This window comes from Dermacentor albipictus, chromosome 1 (assembly GCF_038994185.2).
Source record: "Dermacentor albipictus isolate Rhodes 1998 colony chromosome 1, USDA_Dalb.pri_finalv2, whole genome shotgun sequence".
In the NCBI taxonomy this organism is placed as follows: Eukaryota; Metazoa; Arthropoda; class Arachnida; order Ixodida; family Ixodidae; genus Dermacentor; species Dermacentor albipictus.
In genome coordinates this window covers 146,387,609-146,411,496 of record NC_091821.1, presented here as the reverse complement: position 1 = coordinate 146,411,496, position 23,888 = coordinate 146,387,609, and the positions used below count along the sequence as shown (strand labels likewise).

The window sequence follows — 23,888 nt, the reverse complement described above, 5'->3', positions numbered from 1 at the left end:
CTTAGTTAGAAAGCAACAAAAGCCTGCATGACCATATGCACAGCTATAAAGAAAAATTCCTCTCCACTGTTTTGCAAGGTTGTACTTAGCAACCACAACACTTGTAAATAACATAGCTCAAGAATTTGCGCATCTAACACTAATGTTATTGGTCTACCATACACTTGACGAATATTTGTAAAAAAGTACCCTAACTAGCAAGCATTAAACTGTTATGTTAGGAAATGGTCCTCTATTCATGCGATTGTAGCTCAATTTTACAAAGGAAACCCAAAGCGGACCCTCGGAAGGGATGCTTCATTGTCAATGAAAGATACGTCCTAGTCAAGGAAGGTTTACCACCACTTAACACGTTTTCAGAGAACTCATTTGGACAACAGTCACACAACTGCAACACACTAAATGCAAATATCCAATGGCACATATGTTATGCAGACACCCAGGAATAGAACAATCAGAGCTATTTTAAAAAGCTGCTTCACAAACGATGAAGAAATCTCAAGCAAGATCACTTAGTTTCATCCACTGATGGCATAAGTAAACATTTATTACATCACTAAACACCATAACATTTCTACAGACACTTATCTGGTCAGTGACGTACATATCTCTTACAAGACATAACAATGAAAGATACTACAGCAAATTATGCTACATAGCACAAGTAATCACAGTATTTGAAATCTAAAAACATAGGTGCAGTTCAAGTTCTCCATTCTTACAACACACACAAGGAAAAAGTGTAGCAAACACTGCAATATCTGTCTCAGGGGCTTTGCACTTTTTGGAGGTTCTCATGCACATGCAACAAAAAAATATTGTGTTAGCTAGGGTCTGTTCCGCTGCGTGAGCCAGCCCTGGTTATAAACACCAGGCAGGTTTTTGTTGGCACTAAGATATAAACTAGAAAGTACTTCCACTTGTGCAACATCATTACCAGAAGACCTAAGAGAGCAACATGCACATGTTCTCTGGATAATCATTCAAATACACACAAAGGACACACAAAGGACACACAATACACCAATGCAATCCTAGAATCCTCTGAAAATGTTTGACACCTATAAGTATCATGTTTTAATGGACACTATACACAATTTCAGCGAGTCAGTTAAATCTGTTTATTCTTGCACAATTGTTATTTATTTTACACAATGTTTACTAATCTATGACACCCTGCTTCCCTACTTTTTAAGCAAAAAAAGTCTTTTTTTTTTCTATGTTTGCTATTTATCGAATGTAAAGGTTGTAATGTTTATTAGTTGGAAACAGCTGGTTTATCTTAGTCTTTCAGACAAGGAACATGTTTATTACTAAACGAAATGAAGAAAAAAAAAAAAGGTCAAGATCTGTGCACTTCACTGCTCTTGAGAGACCACCTGACAACATAGGCAATGAAAAAACATATGAGTAAATAAGCTTGAATATTAGAGACATTGGAACGCACTTTTTCAGAAACACACAAACACTGCAGCTAGACAGTGTGTGTGTGTTTCTACTTTTGAGCTTTTCTTCGTAAAGGCTGGATCACTTTCATTTCCCTTCAAACGCTCATCTTCACAAGATTGTGTTAACATGGGTTGGTCAAAACACGTTGGCGGGCTAGTTGGTTTGAATCCATGACGGAATGTTGAATCCATGACAGAACCACGTCCTCGACTGAACGAGGACGTGGTTGGTACATGGCTCACTAATCCCGAAGACACAAGAGTGAAGGAACGACACAGGGTACTTCGTTACATCACGCCTTCACTCTGTGCCCCCGTCCTCGCGCTTATTTTTAAAATAATTATTTTTATTAAGCTTATTTGCGAATGGTTTTCACACAAATATGCTAAGAAAAATGAGTGCGTTTATATTCGCACATACAAAAACATTAATTTTCTTACAAGTTAAACGCTTTCGCACATCAAGAAGGCAGATTTTCTAAAATGTATATATACGTCGAACAATGACCATCTATGTAACAACCACCCGTCATAACCCAACAGAAGATATGTTTTCTTGGCTGAAAAACGTTTACGAAGAATTAACATGTGAAAAGTACTTATTTATTGGTTAATGATCAGACGTAAAGATAAAATAACAGAAAAAAATTGTGCCCGTGCAAGTCATACGCAAGCGCAAAGAAAAAGGCAGGCGAGCAAGTATGGGAAAGCAGTTGCATCTGTCAAGGCGCGCTTTAAGAGAACCAAAGGATTGAACACGAAGGACAGATCGTTACGCAGATAGGTCGGAAATCGCAATATCTTAACGGCTTCCTTTCGCTTGCACAATGGATTGTTTACTTAGCTAATAAAAAAGAATTCTCGAGCAGAGCAGATATTAAAGGCGAGAACACCTGCTTATATATGGCTTAAGTTGAGAGTGCATTGATAGTGTTGATATGTCCGTAGTGGCTTTCGCAAGCCCTTACGTAATTAACTATTTACCGTTGAAGGCAACGTATTACGGATCATCTCCCTATTCAAAACAGGCCAGTACAAGAACGCGAAAAACTCACGAATGGTTCTCGATGTCGACGAGACGAAACACTCCCCCGTGTCATCTGCAGCGTCAGAAAAGCAAAGTGTTCCCACCACTTGGGAACAACGCAGTTCGTCCACGTCATCAGAAAGAGAAGAGTTCAGTTCCTCGGAGCTCATAACTACACAGTACTACGAACACGCGTTGTAACTCGTCGATCTGAAATCATCACCGTGACACCTCCGCAGTCACTACTACCGCAGCCAGCCTTGTGCGAGGCGCAGCCAGCGCAGCTGCAAGGGCACACGCCTCTGACACAGCCAGCCAAGCAACGAGTGCAATGATTATTTACCAAAAACAACCGTTCGACCTCCGAGCGAGTTTCACTGCCGTCGTCTCACAGTCCGAGACAATTTCTGTTGTCTCGGTATCGGACTCTCCACACTGCCGTCTTTATAACGAATTTTGATCAATTGGGGGCATTGGCGCTGTCACAGCGTACGACACGGCGCTGTCGTCGTCGTTGACCAATGGGCATCGAAGCTAATTGACTGATGCCGTTAAATATCATCAGCTATTCGACATTTGTAAGTACTGTACGAATAAAAGTATCTGCTAATTGTACTGGTATAAGCGATTGACGATCAGATCACTCTGAATAAGTTGCGTGTGTCAGAATAACGAAACCAAAATCTTACAATGACGATGACAGTTGACCCAGCATTGAGCCAGAGTTTCTCTCCTTTGAATGATATTGATTACTAATCGGGTATAACGCAGCCGCTACACAACGGAAAAATGGTTTTAACACACCAAATTTTTAAAATAATATTTATCTATCAAAGTCCTTGCATGCTATTCGATCAAATTTATTGCGATGCAGTTCTGCGGATGCTTCATTCGCCTTGCTCATTGCTTGCGCGCACCGTTGCGCATACGGCGCACATTTCCAGCGCATTGTAAGACGACATGTCTTCCGATAGTAGAAGCTATTTTCGGCCGAAAACTATGCACCATCATTCTGGAAGCAGAGTAGCTTCATCATACGAACATGATGACGTTTTCGTACTGTCACGGATATGAATACTGAGAGGTAAGCCATCACTACTCGTAAAAGATTAAACTAGAATCGTTTGTACTTACTTTCCTGCATTACAGAAGAGCACTGCTAGGAAGCTGTATGTCCCAAGTGTTGTCTGTTGGCTTTATGTGGTCATGATTAACAAAATCGAGCCCCTCGGTTTTAAGTATTGCATTTAGAACTTTAACAATGATATAGTTGGTTCTTTATATATCCTAAGTGCGGCACACAACTGCCGTTTCCTTCTCCTTTTTTTCAGAATTTATTGATACTGACGAATGGCAGTAGAAATATTTGACGCCGACCATTTGGCCATATCTGCCATCGTTACCGTTGGACTGCAATTCATTTTCTTTGTCATCGCAGCAACATTTCATTTCGACAAATTAACAGATTTCGCTGGTGGTGCCAACTTTATTATACTGGCCTTGACTGTATTTGTTTTATCCCAGGTAGGTATCTTTTGTACGTGTGCTTTTTCTGCCCCCTTCCTACTGTTCTCTTTAATTTGTAACAGCTGTATTATCCTCGCGGCATGCATTCATGTGTGCACCATACAAAGTAGCAACGGGAGAGAGGTATGCTTTTTGTTAAAAGGCAGAGGCTTTCTTCTTCTTTTTTTTCTTTTCTTCCCCCCGCCCCCCGACGTACATATGACCGCTGACATGCTACTCTGCATGCATAGGGATGGTGAAAGGAATTAAAAGAGTTTAGTGGGTGAGTGTAAGAAAAAAAAAACGGGGGGGGGGGGGGTGTCGTGAATGTAAAAATAGGCCAGTCAACCTGATAATTTTATTTATGGGTGAGAAGATCGCAAAAAAATTCAGACCTTTCATTATCACGAAGCGAACTTTGGGGAAAGCTTCCTAAGGTCAATTTCTGAAAGGTAATTAAATGAATGAATGTGTGGTTTTTATTGGCGCAAGGGCCAGGTATGGCCAAAGAGCGCCAGGAAAGGTAATTAAACAATTAATATATAGATCTAAGGCCCACTGCTGTTTTGAAGGGCAGCGCATAGTATGTAAGTCATATATGTCACATAATGTCAGCAAAGCATGACAGATCATGTTCATTTCATGCTCAACACAAAATATCATTCATTATAACCATGTGCAAAGGAATGAGGACACAAAGCAAAGAACAACAAGGTCACTAGCTCTGATTTTTTTTTTTTGTCTCTGTCCTTGTTTTTTTGCTCAGCATTTATAATGAATCTGTTCCAACTTGCCTAGCTTCCTGTCATTCTAAAATCTCTCGTAAGAATATGTGGGGCCCCATTCAAGTACTGTATTTTCCACTGTCTCTAAACTGTCACAGTTATCACAGTAGGGATTGATTGCTCACCCTTTGCGACATAGATAACTGTTCACAAATAGTACATTCAGTCAAAGCCAATGGTATTCGCAACTTTCAGAGGTGGTGGTGGCACCATGTGGTTTGTTCGCAAACCAGTGAAGGAGTGATCGACCTTGGTGGAACAGGTGACTGCTGCATTTTCAGACACAGAAAGTACAGGCAACTTGCCTATCAATGCTTTTCCAAAGTAGAAGAAGTGTAGAATGTTCAGAGAAAAAAGAGATATTGGTTTGTGCACTAAATCATAAAAAAGAAATAAAAGATTGTGAATGATCGAGTGCAACAAAAAGAAAGCTGCATGCGACTGCTATGTGCAATGTGCCTCAAATTCATCACAAAAGGTCCCCATTCAAAATGTCTGTCACATTATTTCAAGTCTCAAGCTCCCAAGAAGTGCTTTTCCTACAACTCTTAACCTTCACCCACAGTTTTTTTCTTCTTATTTTTCCTCGCATTTCTTAAAGACTGCAAACATACAGTCGAAAAGAGACACAATATTTTTCGAAATTGGTTATTTTTACTTTATGCTAAATTTGTTCACTGTTGGCTGACTTCCTTTCCGAGTCCTCTACTGTTTGCTGATCAAGGGAACGGAATAAAAGCACAAAACTGGCAATTAGATCTGCCTCCAGAATTGCTTCTCCTGTTTGGTCACACAGTGCAAAAAACAATTCTTTCGCTACTTTGTTTGCTCACTCAAGCACAAACTCCACTTCGTCTTTTTCATCATCAGTTCACTGTTGCAGAACATGCCAAATTTGACAGCCTTTGACAGAAACTGAAGTGAACCAAATGTTATGCTGCGGAGTATAGTGCAGATAAAAGCAATATAAACTGCATCTCTGGGAATTTTGCTCACTTTACTGAGGTAAATATTTAATCATTCTATGCTTAGTGACAAGCTCCCATCAACGATTTCATGCTACTGATGCAACAGGCTGCTGCATTTGCAGCATTTACAATTTTGTGTAGTTAAGTGCTTAATGTGGGTGCATTCGTGTACGCAACCTTTCTTCAGTTATAACAAAATCTTACTGCTTCTCTACCTGTGCAATAACATACATTGGAGCACTAAGAACTCTGCTCTTCTCCAAATGTGCCATTCCAGCAGCATGTCGCGATCATCTCAACATCCGTCATGTTGGATGTACAGCCATGACACCTATAGGCCGTGGAAGTTGCAAATAATGTCTCTGACTGATGAGAAGGTAGCCATGGAATTTTTTATCTTACTCAGAGGTCAACCAATTGCAGGAAGTTGTTCTGGTAAAGCTGCCTGAAATGAACTTCATGAAGAAATTTTATGAGAACTTTTTTCAAAATGCAGTGCTTTCAACATGGTAAAATAGCAACATGTTCACATTACTCATACTATACTAAATTTTTAATGTGAATAGCATTCCTGGCATTGTCATACTAGCTTTCTTTCCACCTAGCTTGCTATTCGTACCAAAAATGTGGGCCAATCCTAAAGATAGTGCAGTCTAAAAATATTAGCCGTTCGCATGGGTATGTAGCACTAGGTATGTGTCACTCTGAACCCTCTTTGAAGCCAACTTGGGTGTGTGTAACTAGGTATGTGGGCCACTGGGCATATGCTGCTCTTCAATGAACCTCTTTGACACCAACTTGGGTCACTGTGTGCTGTGCCACTGGGTATGTGCGAACTTCACGGTGACACCACCAGAAGGTGCAGCAGCCCCAGAGGGAAGTGCTAGAGATGAGTCTGGCTACAGTACATTCCTCATACATGACACGTTTCAGCTATTTGAATGCTCGAATAGTCATTGTAGATGAGTTTGTATAGGAGTCATCGTAGTGAGATCGTAGAAACATCATTGCTGAGCAACTTCTCTGGATTAAGTCACTAATCTTTAGGTATTTTTTATATATTTTGTGTCCTGGTCACAAAGCTATTAGACATGCAGCTTAACTAGCTTGCAGCCAAGGAGGCTAACTTGCATGCCTATTCAAACAAGTTGTGTAAGGTTTCCTGCAGCCATGCCTGTAGCAGTGTTATAGAAATCAAAACAAAAAGCGCTGAATTCTTTGTATTGCAGCACTTACTCATCATCACTGCTGCACAAATTCATTCAAGAACAAATGCTGCAATTTAAAATAGAACCATGAGAAGAACACAAAGTGCAGAATTTCTGTTCAATTACTATTAATAGCAGCCAAACACATGCACAACATCCTCCTCAGATTTTTTTTCTCTTAGTTAGTGAAAAATTGTTGTGATGCGAAACCAATGTAATGGCCATTACCAGTAGTAACTGAATTAAAATCTCCACATTTAGTGAGCTTATAGCAGGTTTAGATTTATAGAATTGCGCTAGTTGTGTTTGAACCCACTGCTTCTTGCACCTGCAATATAAAAATTTATATCTTACACAGCTTGCATGAGTACACACCCGAGTTAATCTTCACCGGCCAACAGCTTTAAGCAGTGCTGCATACGTCAGAGCTACTTTGGACAGCATCTTCAAGGAGTACTGACAGAAAATGTTTGTCTCGTTTTTATTGCTTCTTTAAGATAGCCATCAAAGCAGTAATTTTGCTATAGTGGCTCACTTCACCGTGAGCATAACAAATAATTAATTACATTACCTTTTAATGTGACCAGTCAAAAATGCGCACCAAGTGCAGTGCACTTCTCGACATGAAAAGGGAGACATGTCACATCATTGAAACCTACTGTGCCGGTCTGGTGGTACCAGATATCATTGACGCGTACACATGCACACTATGACCGTGCTGCCAGAAGCAGAGTCCATTCATCACTAGACTGTCCCCCTGCATTTACAAGATAAGTGAATAGTTGTAAGGGCCAGTTTGGCTGCTTTGAGCGACACAGTCATTGGGCCTTCAGCCACCACTCCGGGCTGACTTACAGGCTCTTGCGTTGTTTGGGATGCCGCATGACCACCACCTCCAATTTCGGTGATGTGTTAAATCTTCTTTTTCACGTCTGAAGCCGTGCTGTGCTTGGCGCACATTTTGGTTGAGTTGTATAAAAAGTGCTGCAATTATTTGTGGTGCTCTGGTTCTATAAGGCTCATGGACCAAGATCCTGTTTCACGCAGTTCAAATGACATGCTTGAAGTAGTTTACAACTATTGACTGCTTCATGACTGCAATATTGCATGCACCTTTGTAAAACAAAACACAGTGCCTCAGTGCACAAGGCAGCCTACTTAATAGCTGTGACGGTAATTCTGTGGTTTCAGTATTGCAGAAGTGCTGGGCTATATGAATACTACTTAGGAACTGAATAGTTCATGAGATGTTTTTTGGGTTTAGTAATATCGGGAAGAGGAACATGTAAAATAGGTCAGGCAGGCTCTTCTTTTTTTTTTTTCATAAGTTCCTGCTTATTACTATGTTCAACTTTATCAGGAAGGGGGGGAGGGACTAAAATTAATACCTTCACAAGATCAGATATGCAGCTTCACTGAAGAAATTTGCAAACCAACAAAACTCCATCATTATACAGCTGTCCATGCTTGTCAGGTGGATTTCACTTTTGAGTTTGAGAATTTTTGCACTACAGTCAAACCTCCTTTACAACTTCAAACCTATTCTCCACCGTCACTAGTGTGTGAGCCCATGTGATCACACATCCAGTCAGTTGCAACTGCTGCAGTGCGGCGCCTCAGCTATCTACAGTCATTATCACTTGTTCTCAAGTAACGCCAGAGCGCATCACAATTAACAATGCTATCATTAATTATTTGTCACATTGAAACATGACGCTTTCATTCCATGATTATTAGACACAGATAAATTCATTGAAGTATTAAAGTTTCAAAAAAATGCTGTCAGTGCTTATTTAACCTTGGTGCAAAATATGAAAAATACCACTGTTAAAGTTATTAACACACTGTGTGGTGTACATGGTTCTAGACTTTTTCGTAAAACTTTCTTTCTTTTTTTGTACAAGGCACATTTTACTGGACTGGACCTCCTTTTCATCATTCAATGTGAAAACAAAAACATTTTTTCTTGCTGTAAAATAAAGTTATCTAAGCAGCATACAAGTATTTACTGTTATCTGAAAAATTATAAATACCCTAAACACAAGACACATTGGTAGCTGGAAAACAAATACTAAGTCATGATTGTCTTTTTCAGACTTATAGCCCAAGGCAGTGCCTCACCACTGGTCTCGTCTGTTTGTGGGGTGTGCGCCTATCAACATTCCTCCTTTTCCGGATTATCAAAATTGGTAGAGATGAGAGATTTCAAGAAGCTAGCAAGAATATTGTACGTTTCGCCATCTTCTGGACCTTTCAGGTCAGTTGACAATTCAGCCTTATTTATGTCAGTGCAGCATGGGTATCATAAGCCACGGACTGGGAGCTGTCCCATATGGCAATCAGACTTTTCCAGCATTTCTTTTATGTTAGCAGGCTGCGATAACAGCTGTGGCTTGATTTATAATTAGGCTAATTTGCAGTGTTTCTGCAACAATAAACAAGCTACTTCATTATCATATATGGTTACGTAAGACTGTCATTACTTCACTTGCATTTATTGCGCTGCTTCTTTCTCCAGCGGTCACAAGAAGCAAATGTATGTGACCGGACTAGTTGGTAATCCATTATAAAAAACAGCGCAACAGCGAACGGAGGGCTCAAAGAACAAACCAATGAACACAAGCACTGTGGGCTGTGCCCTTGTGTTCATTAATTTGTTCTTTCAGTCCTCCATTTGCTGTTGTGCTGTTTTTATAATGGGTCCAAGAAGCAGAGTGTTCTTAATTTTTTTTAATTTTGTTGTTCAAAAATTGCGCTTATTAGGCTTTGCTTAGGTATTTGGTTCAATTAATTCTGTGTGAAACACTAACAAAGAGTTTTTTTTACTTATGGTTTATTTACTTTATTTAAGCTGAACTGAATTGAGAATGGTTTGCACATTTTAGAGGCTTGAGTTGCTTGAGCAGCTGTTACACTAAGCTGTTGTTTAACTTGATCCACAGATATATGATATCGGGACATCTGAACATAACATTCAAATATGTGATGCTTTAACTCTTACGTGAGTTAAGCACCATTGCACTTGTTCGGTCTTTGGGAAAGAGGCCACATGGGAAAGTCACCGAGTCCTGTGGCTCCGCCTTTGCTGCTGAATAGTGCCCATGTGCGCAAGACACAACATCTGTTACAGGAAATGTTTCCCTTTTCCAACCCTTACCAATCATTACTTTATGCTTCAATAGAGACAAACGATACTTATCAACTCATTTCAAACCTTTTTAGTTTGGGTGCTCATTTATTAAACAGTTAAACCTCGATATAACGAACTTATATATAACGAAATTCTCGATATAACGAAGTATTTTACTTTTCATAACCTCTTGTCCGTAAAACACCATGTATTTAGAATCTCAATATAACGAAGTGTGCTTGTATGCGATTTCAATATAACGAAATTTCATTGCCGCTGCAGAGGAATGCCGGGATAACAAATGGAAACTTCCGCGGACGCAGACGGTCAAATGATTGAATCACAAGCGGCTGCTTGCAAACACCTCTCTAATCAAGAGCGACCCCCGAAGTGAAGCCGCATCATGTTCCCTATAACGGCCAAGTACGATAAGATCCTATCGCGCGCCGCGCGCTGTGTGCTTTAGGTGCGACTGAAAGTGTGCGAGGGTGAGACAAGAAAGATGGTGGCTTCACAAGTGCCGCCTTCCCGCGCGAGCAAAGGGAAAGATGGGGAGGGGAGCGTGCGCGAAGGGGCGGAGTGGGGGGTAAGCAGACGCGCGTCTCGATTTGTGGCGTGCAACTCGGCCGTGGTTGCGCATGTATGTAAGCGCGGCTGAGCGCGTACGTAGCCGCGCACCCTGCTTTAAAGGTAAACTGCTGCTCGTTCCGAGACGGCGTGGCACCATGTAAGCTGTCTTACCGCACGTTTAGTATTTCGAGTTTCGGTGACCCGTTGGAGCGAGAGGCAGACGAAGCATTCGCTCCTCGCTGCGGGCGCTTTTCCAGTTAACGTCGTCCCATGCGAGCGATGCTATCAGCCGCAGGGGCGCAGTGCACGCGAAAGCATGGCTGGCTTCGCTTACTTCGCAGCGCCGAAAAGATATTGACGTACGTGGCATGAAACCGTATCATTCATCGCCGACTCCCAAATTTGTCGAAATGAATTGTTTTCTCATTAAAATTTGCTTTTTTTTTTCGATTGCCCGATAGTTCTGGAAATTCTTCGGCCCCTTTCCGTGTAATAAAAATCTATCGCCGACTGTACTTATTTGTATAAAAGGTCAAATTTCAATACAACGAAATTTTGATATAACGAAGCAAAGTGCCGATTTTACCGACATCGTTATATCGAGGTTTAGCTGTATTTGACGGTTTATATTTCTTTCATTATCATGTGTTCAGATTGTTGCATTTAAAATCTATATACACAGTTAGCAAATTCCTGTTGTTTTTCAAGAACAGCTTATCTTTTCATTTTTAGTTGTTTAAATGAATATCTTTAACAGAGCTGTTGATATGTATCACACAGATCTGTGTATTATCTACAAAGTGTTGACACATTATAAATAATATATGGGGCAGTTCGTAAAAAGAATTTTCTGGAAAGAATTGATAAGTTGCAGGGTTAATAAGCTGTTTATGGCTGCTTATTTGATGATGCTATATAATTAAGGTTCCATGATTCTGGTGCTCAGTTTTGGTGATGTCAGCCGGATGTAATTTGGAGTTTTATTTTTTATATTTCTCAGTTATCTTAGATGTAGCATTTGATTCACTTGTATTGCAAACTGCCAAAGTTGTGAAGCAGAATGATATAAAAAACATATGAAGAACACTGAAAGCAATTTGAATGGCATGGAATTTTTAAGGTTAGCTTCAACAAAACTAAAGTTTCAGCCATTGATATCAACAAATATGTCATTAAAGCATGTCTTTCATTTTTTTTTCTTTCTTAAAGGGACCAGTAATGAGAAACATTAAATCAGCTTCGGCCAATAAAAAAATTCTTTGAACTCTATTTTCATTATTTTGCAATAATAGGTTGAATGTGGAAAAGAAAATGAAGGTGAAAGCTCAATTTCTTTAATTTAGCACAATAACTCCAGCGGTGGTACGTCAGTGTGATGTCACAGATTTCAAAGTATTTTTTTTATTATTTGGGCCTTGTTGGCTCAGTACAAGATTCTGAAAATTGCCATGTTTAATATTTGGCTGCTTTAAAACATAATGTAGTCCATTTTTACAGATAAACAATTAACTAGGCACTAGCAGACGCTGTCAAAATTCCTGATGTCACATGTAAGTGGTGAGGGAACTTCAAGGTAGTGTCGCTGCCTGTCTCCCTTCTTTATGGCTTTTCTGGCTTACTGATCTGCTTCTAGCAGTAAGAGTGGCATTTTTTATATTGTAGTAGAGTAATTTACTAATGGCAGGTGAAATCATTTTTTTCTTTAATGTCGCACTCTTGAATCGGTGCTGATGTTACTGCTATCTCTAAAAGCAGTGTCTCTCACTGGCAGACATGACGTGTGGAAGCACGAACCTGCTATATGCAAGTTCATGTTCTCACGCATCATGTGTTGTCATGTATTGTCATGTGTCAGACTTGGTTAACAATACAGTCTGTCAACAAGACCTTATTAACAACATGCTTCATTGTTAGAGACCGGATTATAGGCAAATGCTTATCTCTTCTTGCATGTCAGGAAGCAGCTTTTCTGGTGTATTTTGTGTTTTTTGTGCTTGCTTCACTTAATGCATCATTGTAAGCAGGAATGTTTTGTGTTGCCAGAGTATTGTACATTCAAGTGCAACAGGTATGAACTCAAGACTTAAAATTTGTTCTATCATAAGAAGCCAACAAACACTGACACCAAGAACAACATAGGGGAAATTACTTGTGCTTAATAAATGGAATAAAGAAGCGATAAATTAATGGAAATGAAAGTAACTTGCTGCAGGCGGGGAACGATGGCTTTGATTAATGCTGTGTGGGACCTGCGGTCACGGCGAAAGGTCAGGAAAATGGGACGGCGAACGGTTCCTGCGACCGAAATTTCAGATACATTTTCAGAGACTTTCTTATACATTGACTTTATGGGGTACAACATCACCGCAACTTTCGTTCCCTTTCAATAAAATTACAGCAAATTTTCCCTGATAGGAACACAAATTCCCTGAGTTTTCCCTGAGTATTTCCAGACTACTCAAAATCCTTGAGAATTCTCGGTTTTCCCAGTTGGTAAACACCCTGGAAAACGCTTTAATGTGGAAGTGAAGATGTGAAAGGTATTGTGCATGTGTGTCTGAAGAGCATTTATAGGAACATCAAACACGGTATGAGCTTAGGCATGGTGCCATGCAGGCGGTATGGGTGTACACTGTCAGCCTGCCTGTCATCTTTGTAAACTCACCGCGCAAGGCTGAGCCCCTGACGGATGCCACCATGACCCGGCTCGACATGGCCGGTACCATTGTGTTTGTCATTGGCTTCCTCTGTGAGGCCATGGCAGATGCCCAGAAGTACAGCTACCGGCAAAACACGTCCAATGCCAGGCACTGGTGCGACGTTGGTGAGTACAGTGGCAGCAGCTGACCTATGTGCAGAGCTTAGTGCGTTATATGTGACAGTTATGCACAGAGTTTATCAAAAATATGAAGGCCACATACAGGTGAAAAAGGCTGTCTCTGGGCTATGTTGTGAGGCTCCTGCGCTATTCTTGGTGCTTTAAAGTTATTGGCAGTACATCAACTTGACCTTGTCATTGTGCTGAGATGACAATTGCTGTCCTGTATTGCATGGCCCAAAGACAGCTTTGGTCAAACACTGTATGGTCTGTATACTTTTTACAAAGCCCATGCTTAGATAAAGGACCCTTTTCTAGAATAGCTAAGTGGGCTTTCCACAAAGCATCACTGCTTGAATTATCTCAGTAGACACACTAATACAGTGTGTTTATCTGTGCAGTTTGTTCTCTTAAATTAATTGTGTACTGTATGTCTGTGTGGCACTTGAAATAACTTTGCCTGCACTTGTCAGTACAGAAACTTCACTTCAGTATTCTTCTCTAATGACACTGCCATGTTTTGAGCATTGCAGAAGGATACAAAAGTGAGTGTAATGTTTTTCTGAAGCTTATATTGTGAGCTTTTCATTTCAATATTTGTACAAAGCAGACAAGAGTATGTAGTGATATATTTTGTTTTGAATTCTTATCCTAAGGAGCTTAGCTAATTTCTCTATAGCAGACAGCTTTTCTGTTTTTTTAGTACCACACAACCATGTATGTTATACAGCTTCTCTGTAACTTTTCACACACTGTTATTTTTCAGTAGTTGCTCTCCCTGCACCTTTTACTGATGTGCTTTTACTGCTGTTTTCACCTACTGCAGAACAAACGGTGCAGAGCACGTATGAAACAGCTGAAAAGCCGAGCTGTTAACAAAGTCACTCCAGTGACATGTCTGTTGCGTAAATATACAGCTTTTCTGTGTCCGCATAGATGTAACCAATGTGTTTTATGAAATTGTTATACTGTGCCTGCAATCAGTCAATCAATGCCTATGTTGTCTGTTCAAATTACTGTTTCATTAGTCTGTTTCTGCTTTGTTGTTGTCTCACTGAAGGCAAAAGTATCTTGCACTCAGTGCAAGATACTACCTTTATTATTTATGATTATTAGGCACATTACATTATTGCCTTTTGCCAAACAAAAATCTGAAGCTGTTTTTTATGTACAAAATTAAGTGAATTTTTTTCTTTAATGACGCTTGGTGCAGGGTTGTGGAAGTACTCGCGGCACCCCAACTACTTTGGGGAAATCACGCTATGGTGGGGAATCTTCCTGATCTCTACCAATGTGCTCAGGGGGGCCGAATGGGTGGCTGTACTCAGCCCCCTTTTCATCACAGCCATCATCCTTTTCCTCAGTGGAGTACCCCTGCTGGAGAACAGCGCCGACATACGCTATGGCTGGTGTGTGCCGCATATTTGATATGGCTTGTGGCTTGCCAGCTTTTATCATACTCAATTTGGGTGCACAGTGAATGCTGTGCACCCAAGTAGAACAGTAGCATGGGTGCCATATATAACAGGGTGCCATGCTTTCTTAAATGGACCATAAAGATGATGTTATACTTCATTTATTTACTTCTGAGAATTTCAATCCAGGTTCCTCCTGCTGTGTTTCATTGGTTCTATGCTGATTAAATGTTTCTAAAAAAATGCAGGTTGAACAAAGCCAATTTGTACACTCCTCATTCCCTTGCGTTTCCTTGTTTTCTCACCGACTTCTAAAAAGAATTCTGAAAATTATCATCATGTGAGCAAAAGAGGCGGACAGAGTGATAAGTGTGGCTAACACAAATCTCTCTCTATGCCTAATGCTGTCATCATTACGCCATCAGGAAAGTGATTTTCCATGCAGACTTTTCAATTTCTTTTTCTACATTACAAGTGTAGAAACAAACCTCAGTTGTAACGAGATACCAGCCCAGGAGAGTAAACTTTTGAATTGCTGGCTCATTTTAATAAAAATTGGAAGGCATGTTGAGAGCAATAGTACAGTGCCAGGTGCTAAATTTTATTGCTCTAGAATATTTTGTCAATGTTATGGCCCTTCAAACGTTCCAAATGATTATGGTTAGTTGCAAAAGCTACTGTTCTAAAATGACAAGAAGACCCAAACTATTCTAATGTGGAGCCATTTTTCTTATATTTCAGTAGTTGTCAGGGGAAAAAAATGTGTGTGTATATATATATATATATAATTGGCACCACTAAGATTTCATTTTCACCTTGCATTCAAAATTTGAATTTCTCTATTTTAAGGAAGGCGAAACATCCACAGTATAGCATTCTGCATAAAATTTAACCCCAGAAAATTGTCTTAAACCAATTACTCTGTGTAATGTAATGTAGAAACTATAGTTTTTAAAGGGCCCCTCACCAGGCCCCATAGCAGATTTTGGTTATAAGGTGGTAGTTGTTACGTGTCCTCTAGAGAGCATTCTGCCACAAAAAATTTTTCAAATTGGCTCATTAATAGCTGAGATAGAAATATTTCAGTGCCGCGAACCCATGATTTCAGCAGGTGGGCTCCACTGCCAAGCAAGACGCTCTCTCCACTCGCCCCATCTAGCCTTCTCAAACGAAATTCCTTCCCTGCGTTCTCCCATACCAGACCTCGAGGATCGCGTGATGCATACATCATGCGATCGTTTCTTTTTTTTTTCTGGTGCTGCACATTTTCGTTGACGGCGTCGCACGCGAGTTGTTGTTTCGTTCGCACAGTGCAAAATTTTGCATGCTGTGCACAAGGAAACATGAGTAGCGGTATAATTCAGTGCTACACGAATACTGAGGCAGAACAAGTGGATCTCAGAGCATGATCATGCGCTGGAACACGGTAGAAAATAGCATAGTTTCGGTACCTGCGCACGTGACCGTACGACCGTGGGAACAAGCAGACGAAGCGGAAGTACATCTCTCTTGCTTCGATGCGAAGTAAAGCGAGAAACACATTCTGTTTGTGTATTTTATTATTTCTCTAAACTTCAATTCGTCAATTCAAGCAACAGATCACACAAGTAACAGATAATGCCATGAATAATTCTCGAAGTCATGTGTCACCACGAGCGAAGTCACAATGCGGACTCGAGTACATAGGCGCAGGGACGCGAGTACGTCATCCTCACGCTTGGAGCACGGCAGCCGCGAGGAGAAGGAAAAACGGCGTTCAATTTGAAATTTCAGACCTTTCCGCGGCGCGTAGCGATGTAATACTTTGCAGACACGATCGTTATCACACAATGTATGATCTGCGCTTGTCAGCTCAAAATGGCCAGACCTGGTGAGGGCCCCTTTAGGGCGAAAGCCTTATAGGGCCATGAATATTTGTGCCATGAAGTGAAAAATCTGGCATTCGGCATTATCATCTGACAGTACCAAAACCCACGAGACCAAGTGATGACGTCACATTCCCAGTGCTGGACCTGCTGCAGCTCGCACTGCAAAATTCCACAATGAACAGCCACAGCGTCCAACCTGGCCCACTCCCAAAATTGCATTAAGGTGGATTAAAGTTGGTACAAATTAGAGCAAGGTGGATTAAGGTGGAGTATTAATTTAAGGCGATAACTTGGACATGTGCTCATGTTTTTGCCTTCAAATCATAAGGATACCTTAAGTGACTGTCAACTTTTGAAAATGCAAACATCGCTAAAAGATGCAAAATGAGAAAAATGCCTTAAATGGTTCAGAATTGTGACATTTTATTTGTACTTCACATGTGCCCTATAAAACCCTCTGGAACATATGTGAGGCCTTCTTGTATTCTGCAATCTTGTGTGAAAGTGACTTCCATTTATTTTTTTGCAATTTCTGCACACACTTGCTTTCACTGTCACCTTGGGTATACATTACTTGAATAAAAACGGGAACAGCGCAACTCTGGACGAGCGAGTAAACAGGACAGAGCACTGACTAGGTTGCTAGTCAGCAACCTAGTCACTCGCTGTTTACTCGCTCGTCCTGTGTTGCACTGTTCCTGTTTTTATTCGAAAGATGAACCAACCAGCCCCATTGAACACACTGCTAATGTTCATTACTTGAAGCTAATTTCTGAATGTACCCACCGTGGTTGCTTAGTGGCTATGGTGTTGGGCTGCTAAGCACGAGGTCACAGGATTGAATCCCGGCCACGGCGGCCACATTTCGATGGGGGCGAAATGCAAAAACACCCGTGTACTTGGATTTAGGTGCGCGTTAAAGAACCCCAGGTGATTGAAATTTCCAGAGTCCCCCACTACAGTGTGCCTCATAATCAGAAAGTGGTCTTGGCACATAAAACCCCATAATTATTAATTTTTTTACGAATCTTATGCCATGTGTACGCCACAAATAGTGCCCAACTTCTCAAGCATTTTCTGAATCAGTTTCGTCCAGCATTTATTTTTATGCCTGTCAGGGCCGTGGCCATTTGAAACACCAGAACAGAGATGGACAGTGTTGCAGAAGAAGCCACTGCATCAATCTCTCACTGTGGCCTGAAAAAGCCCAGAACACAAGCTAATTTTCCACACTGTCACTCGGCCACTTCAGGATGTGTCATTCAGCTTTGTGAAACAATGCAGCTTTCCAAAGCTGTAGCATATGCCAAACTTGAGGGCCATTTTACACATGCAAATGTGCAAATGGCAAAGGGACCAAAAGCACAGCATGCACCAAAACGGTTGATATGTGTGAAGATGCATGTACCAGGAAATTGGGATGATGGTGTGAAGCCTCATGTAGTGGCAAATTGTAGTGAAGTGACACCGTCGGCACCATTAGAGTTTTCCTTACTTTGCATTTACTGCCCACATTTTTTTAGTTTTGGCTTCATTCATCAGCTTTTGCACTAATTTTATTGCACCTTGATGCCGCTGCTTGAGCTTATAAAAAAAGAGTGTAAAAGGCCTTCACAATGATAGTAGCCATTTCGTGCTATGCCTTTTCTTCTCACTACGAATGCGCTTCCAAAACGGTTATCCTGGGCACATTTATTTTATCCAAGGCACCACCACAAATTCTCACTTTATTGTTGTGCCAATGCGGCTGAAATTTTGCTGGCACTTTCTTGAATAATTGAGAAATCCAAAACTGCAAGAAACTTGGAACAAATTTTTTTTTTTTTTGCCCATATCGCACCATGTCCCCCCTTAAGGGCATTTAAATTTTCTGTGTGTGCTTCTCTGACTTTTTTTTTTTTTACTTGCAGGTTACAAATAAGCTCAGCTTGCTGTTTTCAGTCACCTTACATTTTGTTCTTTTCACAATTTTACTTTTGTTTTACTCTGCCAATACTTTTATGTTGGCATGTGAGTCATTAACGATTCATCAGGCTTTCAAAGTGAAATGTCAAAAAATTTGCATTTGCAGATTGGTACACACACATGCATGTCATCCCAGAGCCCTTCTGAACTATTGGCTGAAAAGCATTCACTCAGAAACAGAGGAAAAGATTGTGAAAAGTGGTATGGTAGTTGCATCAGCAGTGCAGTGCGTCTACTTCCAGAGTAATGCAGTTTGATTTCTTCACTGTCTCTTGCTACCTTGATTTTGTTATTTGTGTAGCCATTGAATTGTTACGTTTAGACAACGTTTAAAATACTGACTTATTTCCATCTTCATGTAACTGTGCAAAGGTGTGCTATGGACTTTCATACCTCCTCAAAAAAGTTTAACATTACTTTTGAACACCAGCTTTTCACTGTTGTAAAGCAAATGATTTCTTGTTCTCAAAACACTGATAAGTGTCATAACATGTAACAATGCTATTTTGTCCAGCATGGAGGAGTACCAGCGGTACAAGCGAACCACCAGCCCCTTGGTGCCACTGCCTCCAGGACTCTACAGAGAGGTGCCATCTTGCTTCAAGTGTCTGATTTGCTTTGAGTTCCCAATTTACACAAATTCAAAGGCCATTGCAACATCCATATAACATATGTTGCTGCACCACTGCATTCTCTCTACAGGAAAAAAAAAAGCTATGGTAGTATGTTTGCCTTGGAATAGAAAGCAGCAAATATGCGAGGTTCACTACAATAGTCTTCACTGAAAGATAACTAAGTGGCGGTTTTTGGCTAATTAGTTATGCACATCGATTTTAATGAAGGATACTGCATGGACAAAGGCACAGACTAGAGGAGACAGTGCTGTATATATAAACCCGCCAGTCAGTGCCTTTGTTCATGTTGTTTCTCTGCTTAATATTGCCACTGAAGTTATTTATGCCTAGCAGCTCACAGCAGAAAGGTGAAAATATATGTATAAATCTTTGTGCATGTTTTAATATTTCAATGGCTACATAAAAGTTGGTTTCAAGTGTTTTAATGTTCTACTACACATATGTATACACTGAAATTCATGTTTCAATGCCAATCAAAATGTATGCATTTAGAAGTAGTGATAATGCAAGTCTTCAAATGAGGCTTATATCTCTAGCATGCATGTTCTGTTTGACATGCGTGATGTGCCACAAAGGGTGAACTTTATTCTGTCTGGTGAGCAAACTAGTCAACATGTATGTTTGGCTTTGCAAAACAGTAAGATGGATATTTGGCTGCTTAGGTTACTCAAGATGGATTTGCTGACAGCGTGAGCACAGTTATGGTTGTCAGCTAAAGTATACTTTCAACTTATGTTAATTCAGCCTTGGCATGACAGGCAAAATTGGTTATGTTAATTCAGCCTTGGCATGACAGGCAAAATTGGTTTGAATTACTGAAGTTTGAATAATACTCAAAATTCAAATTGAAATGTTCAAAAGTTGCACCAAAGTGAACATTCATTTTCTGAGGTGTCTTGTGTGTTAGACTTTTTCCATGCACCAAGCAAGTGTTGCATAAATAGTCTTGCAATGAGCTGCAGAGCCTGGCATTTGCACTTCAGGCATGTTTCAGTCACAGCTTCTTGGCCTCTTTGTTATCACCCCTGCTAGTTTGTGGAAGCCTCACCTATGGTGTGGCATGGCAGAAATTTGCACTGTCATCATTGGTTGCTGGCTCGCACACTTCTGCTCTGCTATCGTTGTTAATCCGTGCTTCCATGTTGATGATGCCCAGAAATGGCTTAATTTCTGCGGTTGAGAACTGAATCATGCCTTCTTTGTCAGCATTGTCATTCGCAAGAGTTAGGCTGCACTTCCTGTTATAGCTTCCGTTTCACAGTTTGACAGCTTGAGCGTATTTCCACACTTGCTCGAGCTAGTTCAGTTTTTTTGGCAAGAAAGTGATAACTGACAATCTACTCCAGTATGAATTATTCACTTTGCAGCATTCTAATTTGAAATAAGAAATTCTTTTTTCTAAGAAGCACTGGGCATGTTTGCAAACTTTTAAACACACCTAATCAAATCAATGAAAAAATGAAAAACTGCCAAATTAATGGCAGTTGGCTGTTGTGTGCATCATGACCATTAGACAAAACAGACAAGTCACTTTACTTAGCTGTCGAGTTCCTAGAACATTTATTTGACAGTAACATTATCTAAGTGAAACCTTCAAAGGCACTCTTTTTAAATTCTGTTGCAAAATAGAATGGGTATTAATTTTTACTATCTTGGATATTCCTTAGTTTATACAAATAGAACTGAATGCCAGGACATCTGGTAAACTCAATGAAAAACTTAAGGTTGTTTTGCAGTTTGCAGAATGCTGTAGGCTTGCAAGGATTCAAACTTGCTCTAAATTCAAACCCTGTGTAACTTTGGCTGGCCCACCACATTTGATGCATATATTGAATTCAACTAATTTAAACAACACTACTGATGAATTCAAAAAGTTTTGCTTTCAATGTCTTTCTGCCAGGAGAAACCCCTGGTTTTCTTGCTCAATGATCCTCTGGGAGACAACCCCTTTCATAGCCTTGAGCTGCCAAACATAAATATATTTGTAAAGTGCTGGTAAAATGGGATTATGGGTGATTCAGACATGTATAAAATGAACTTCATTCTTAAGCATAATACCAGCTGCTAGTTGTTGATTTTATTAGCTTGTGCTACCAAGATTCACCAGTCTTATGTGCATGGCTGCACTTCAGAACAGTGCTTTGTGTGTGTACCCATTCATTAAATGGTGTCTGTTTTGTTTGGCATACTACAAATGTTTTTCCAGTAATACAACTTCCCGATAATTGGAGAAAAAGCTGTAGTCTCGGGAAGTTCAAAACATCCAGCACTGTTATACAGGATTGCAATGGCATAAGTAAACCTGCACCATGGTGTAAGGACAGGTGCTCCGATGATGACACTTGGCACGTCCCATTAATGCTGGGTGTTGTAGGATGGCACACATGACTAGGAGGCTTTGGGGCAGGCAAATGCTGGACATGCATTACAGCCTACATTTTTCAGAGCCCTTGCTAGTGTCTATAATGCCACACTTGTGTTATTTCATTTCATGAAAGTTTAAGGAATGATGTTTAATTGCTGCTGGTAGGCACCTGAGATGTTATGTTTTGTTTCATCAGCTACTTTAGATGTCACAAGAGTCCTTGTTTATTGAATGATGGAATCATTTATGGGCAAGTTCTTGTCATAGAGTTTCATACCAAATGTATAATACTTTGTTATTCTTGTGATTCACTGCCTTCATCTTGTGCTTGCCATTACATGAAGTGCATTCGGTGCTGGCAATTCTGATATGTTTACGGCTGTTTTCTCCTGAAATATCAGTTACCAGCTGCGATAACTCACTCATGAGCCACTCTGCTTGCTGCTTTTTTTTTTCCTCCCCCCTCTTTTTTTTTTCCCCCTTGCACATTACTTCATATGCACTTCAATGGCAATCTGCCACACTACACTTACAGTTGGGTCCTCTGTTTAGAAACAGTAAATGTAGAAAATTTGTTTTTGCGTCAGTCGTACCTCCTGTTGCTCATCAGTATGAAGAACTTCCTGTTCATAGTCTCTCTCTGCCAGGCAGTGTCACCACTCGAGCGAATGGCAAACTTCTCTTCCTCTCTCTCACTTTCACTTCAGAATCTTCGTTGTTTACCATTTGTTGCAGATCAGACAGGGACGTTAGTGAATGCTCATCAAGAATGAGGATGACTGAGTTTTCAACAGCAAAACAAAAGTTCCAAAAGCAGGTTGTCATTTTGGCAACCCCTTTGAAGTTATGAGAACAAAGAAAAACTGCGCAAAAAAGAACAAGACAGAGAAAGAACCATACGACACAGGCGTTGTTAGTCTGCGCCTGTGTCGTGTGGTTCTTTCTCTGTCTTGTTCTTTTTCGCGCTGTTTTTCTTTGTTCTCATAATGTCATACCAACTAGCCCCTCACCGTACGCTACTAGACTTCATCCCTTTGAAGCATTGTCACATGCCACCTGCTCAAACGAGCACCACAACCACACAGTTGGAGGCATTATCATCTGTTATGGCACCTGAGTGACTTGAATAATTACAGCGTAGGAAAGGAAGAATATGTCACTGCTTTTATTTTTTTCAACACATTTCACATCCAACTAGTATGGTCATTTGCATGTTCAAGTTCTCCACCATCAGCCCCTTTATGTGTGCAGTTATGCAGTAGTGTTCATGCAAAATACCACTGCTTGTGAGAGACATCTCTCTACAGAGCCACAGTGTCATTGGAGCACCTGTCCTTCTTGCACTGTGTTCAGCACTCACATAGCAATATGCAACACAGAAACGCAGCAATTTCATAGTTTAAGTAGCCATAGAGGCCTGAGTTGCCTATGTTTTATAGAATTATGCACTGTTTTACAGATTGCAAGCATAATTTACATATATTTCTTGCTGTTAGGCCTTAAGAATTGGTTTAACATGAATTACAGCACACTTTTACATAGAAAGCATATTTAGCTCCAGCGAACAATGGCTTGAGCTGGCAAACGTAAATACATTTGTAACGTGCTGGGAGTGCTGGCGCTAAATAAGCTTTCCAAGTCAGTTTACCAACATGCCCAACAATAGGCAATGCTGACTTTTACATGCTCTTCCAGAAATTACCAACTGACAGTGACAGCGGCCCAGCTGGAATTCATAAACAAAATAGTATTCAGAAATTTATGATTGTTGTGCTGGTGACTGAAATAAATGCACCGACAAATGGCTAAAACGAAATTAAACCAGTCTAGGAAGCCAGAAAGGGCATTATTGGGAAATGTGTACAGCATGAAATGTGAGCGTGAAAAAAGTTGATAACCATACTAACTGTACTGAGCAAGGTGTATTGTAAAAAGCTCTTTTAAAGATTCTCAGCAGTATCTCTGTTCATCCTTTCCTGCATTTCACTGCTCCATAATCATTTGTTGTTACGTTTGTGCTACAATGCACGCAGACACTTTGTTGAATATGAAAATCGGCATTGGAAGGTTTTACCCAAAGGGGGAACAGAGCATACTCACAGGTAGATCATAAATAATAACGTAAAAAAAAATATGCGTGTAGTTTTGCATGTCTGGCTGAGTATTGCAGCTGTTGCGTG

The 23,888-nt window shown here is 40.4% G+C and overlaps 2 protein-coding genes across 8 annotated transcripts in view; one reads left to right on the top strand and one right to left on the bottom strand.

The window, feature by feature from the left end:
• Positions 1-3,131, bottom strand: part of Snx21 (Sorting nexin 21) — a 30,994-nt gene extending 27,863 nt beyond the window's left edge. Inside the window, exon 1 of one of the 2 annotated variants that reach the window (XM_065443113.2) lies at positions 2,819-3,131. Coding sequence is in view for 1 of the 2 variants with exons in the window: in XM_065443112.2 (XP_065299184.1) it covers positions 2,504-2,645 (142 nt within the window). In the remaining variant the exon portion in view is untranslated. Of the gene's footprint in view, positions 1-2,503 lie in introns of both variants that reach the window. The other variant, XM_065443112.2, reaches the window with a different exon arrangement.
• A 227-nt stretch (positions 3,132-3,358) lies between these two features.
• The window catches only part of LOC135911026 (uncharacterized), a 79,943-nt gene continuing 59,413 nt past the window's right edge, over positions 3,359-23,888 (top strand). For 2 of the 6 annotated variants that reach the window (XM_065443114.2, XM_065443115.1), the window contains exons 1-6: positions 3,359-3,559; positions 3,807-3,999; positions 9,038-9,199; positions 13,259-13,466; positions 14,674-14,869; positions 19,223-19,295. In XM_065443114.2, coding sequence (XP_065299186.1) covers positions 3,826-3,999; positions 9,038-9,199; positions 13,259-13,466; positions 14,674-14,869; positions 19,223-19,295 — 813 coding nt within the window. In that variant the 5' untranslated portion in view covers positions 3,359-3,559; positions 3,807-3,825. Of the gene's footprint in view, positions 3,560-3,806; positions 4,000-9,037; positions 9,200-13,258; positions 13,467-14,673; positions 14,870-19,222; positions 19,769-23,888 lie in introns of those variants that run through there. The other 4 variants (XM_070527002.1, XM_070526999.1, XM_065443117.1 and 1 more) reach the window with 3 other exon arrangements.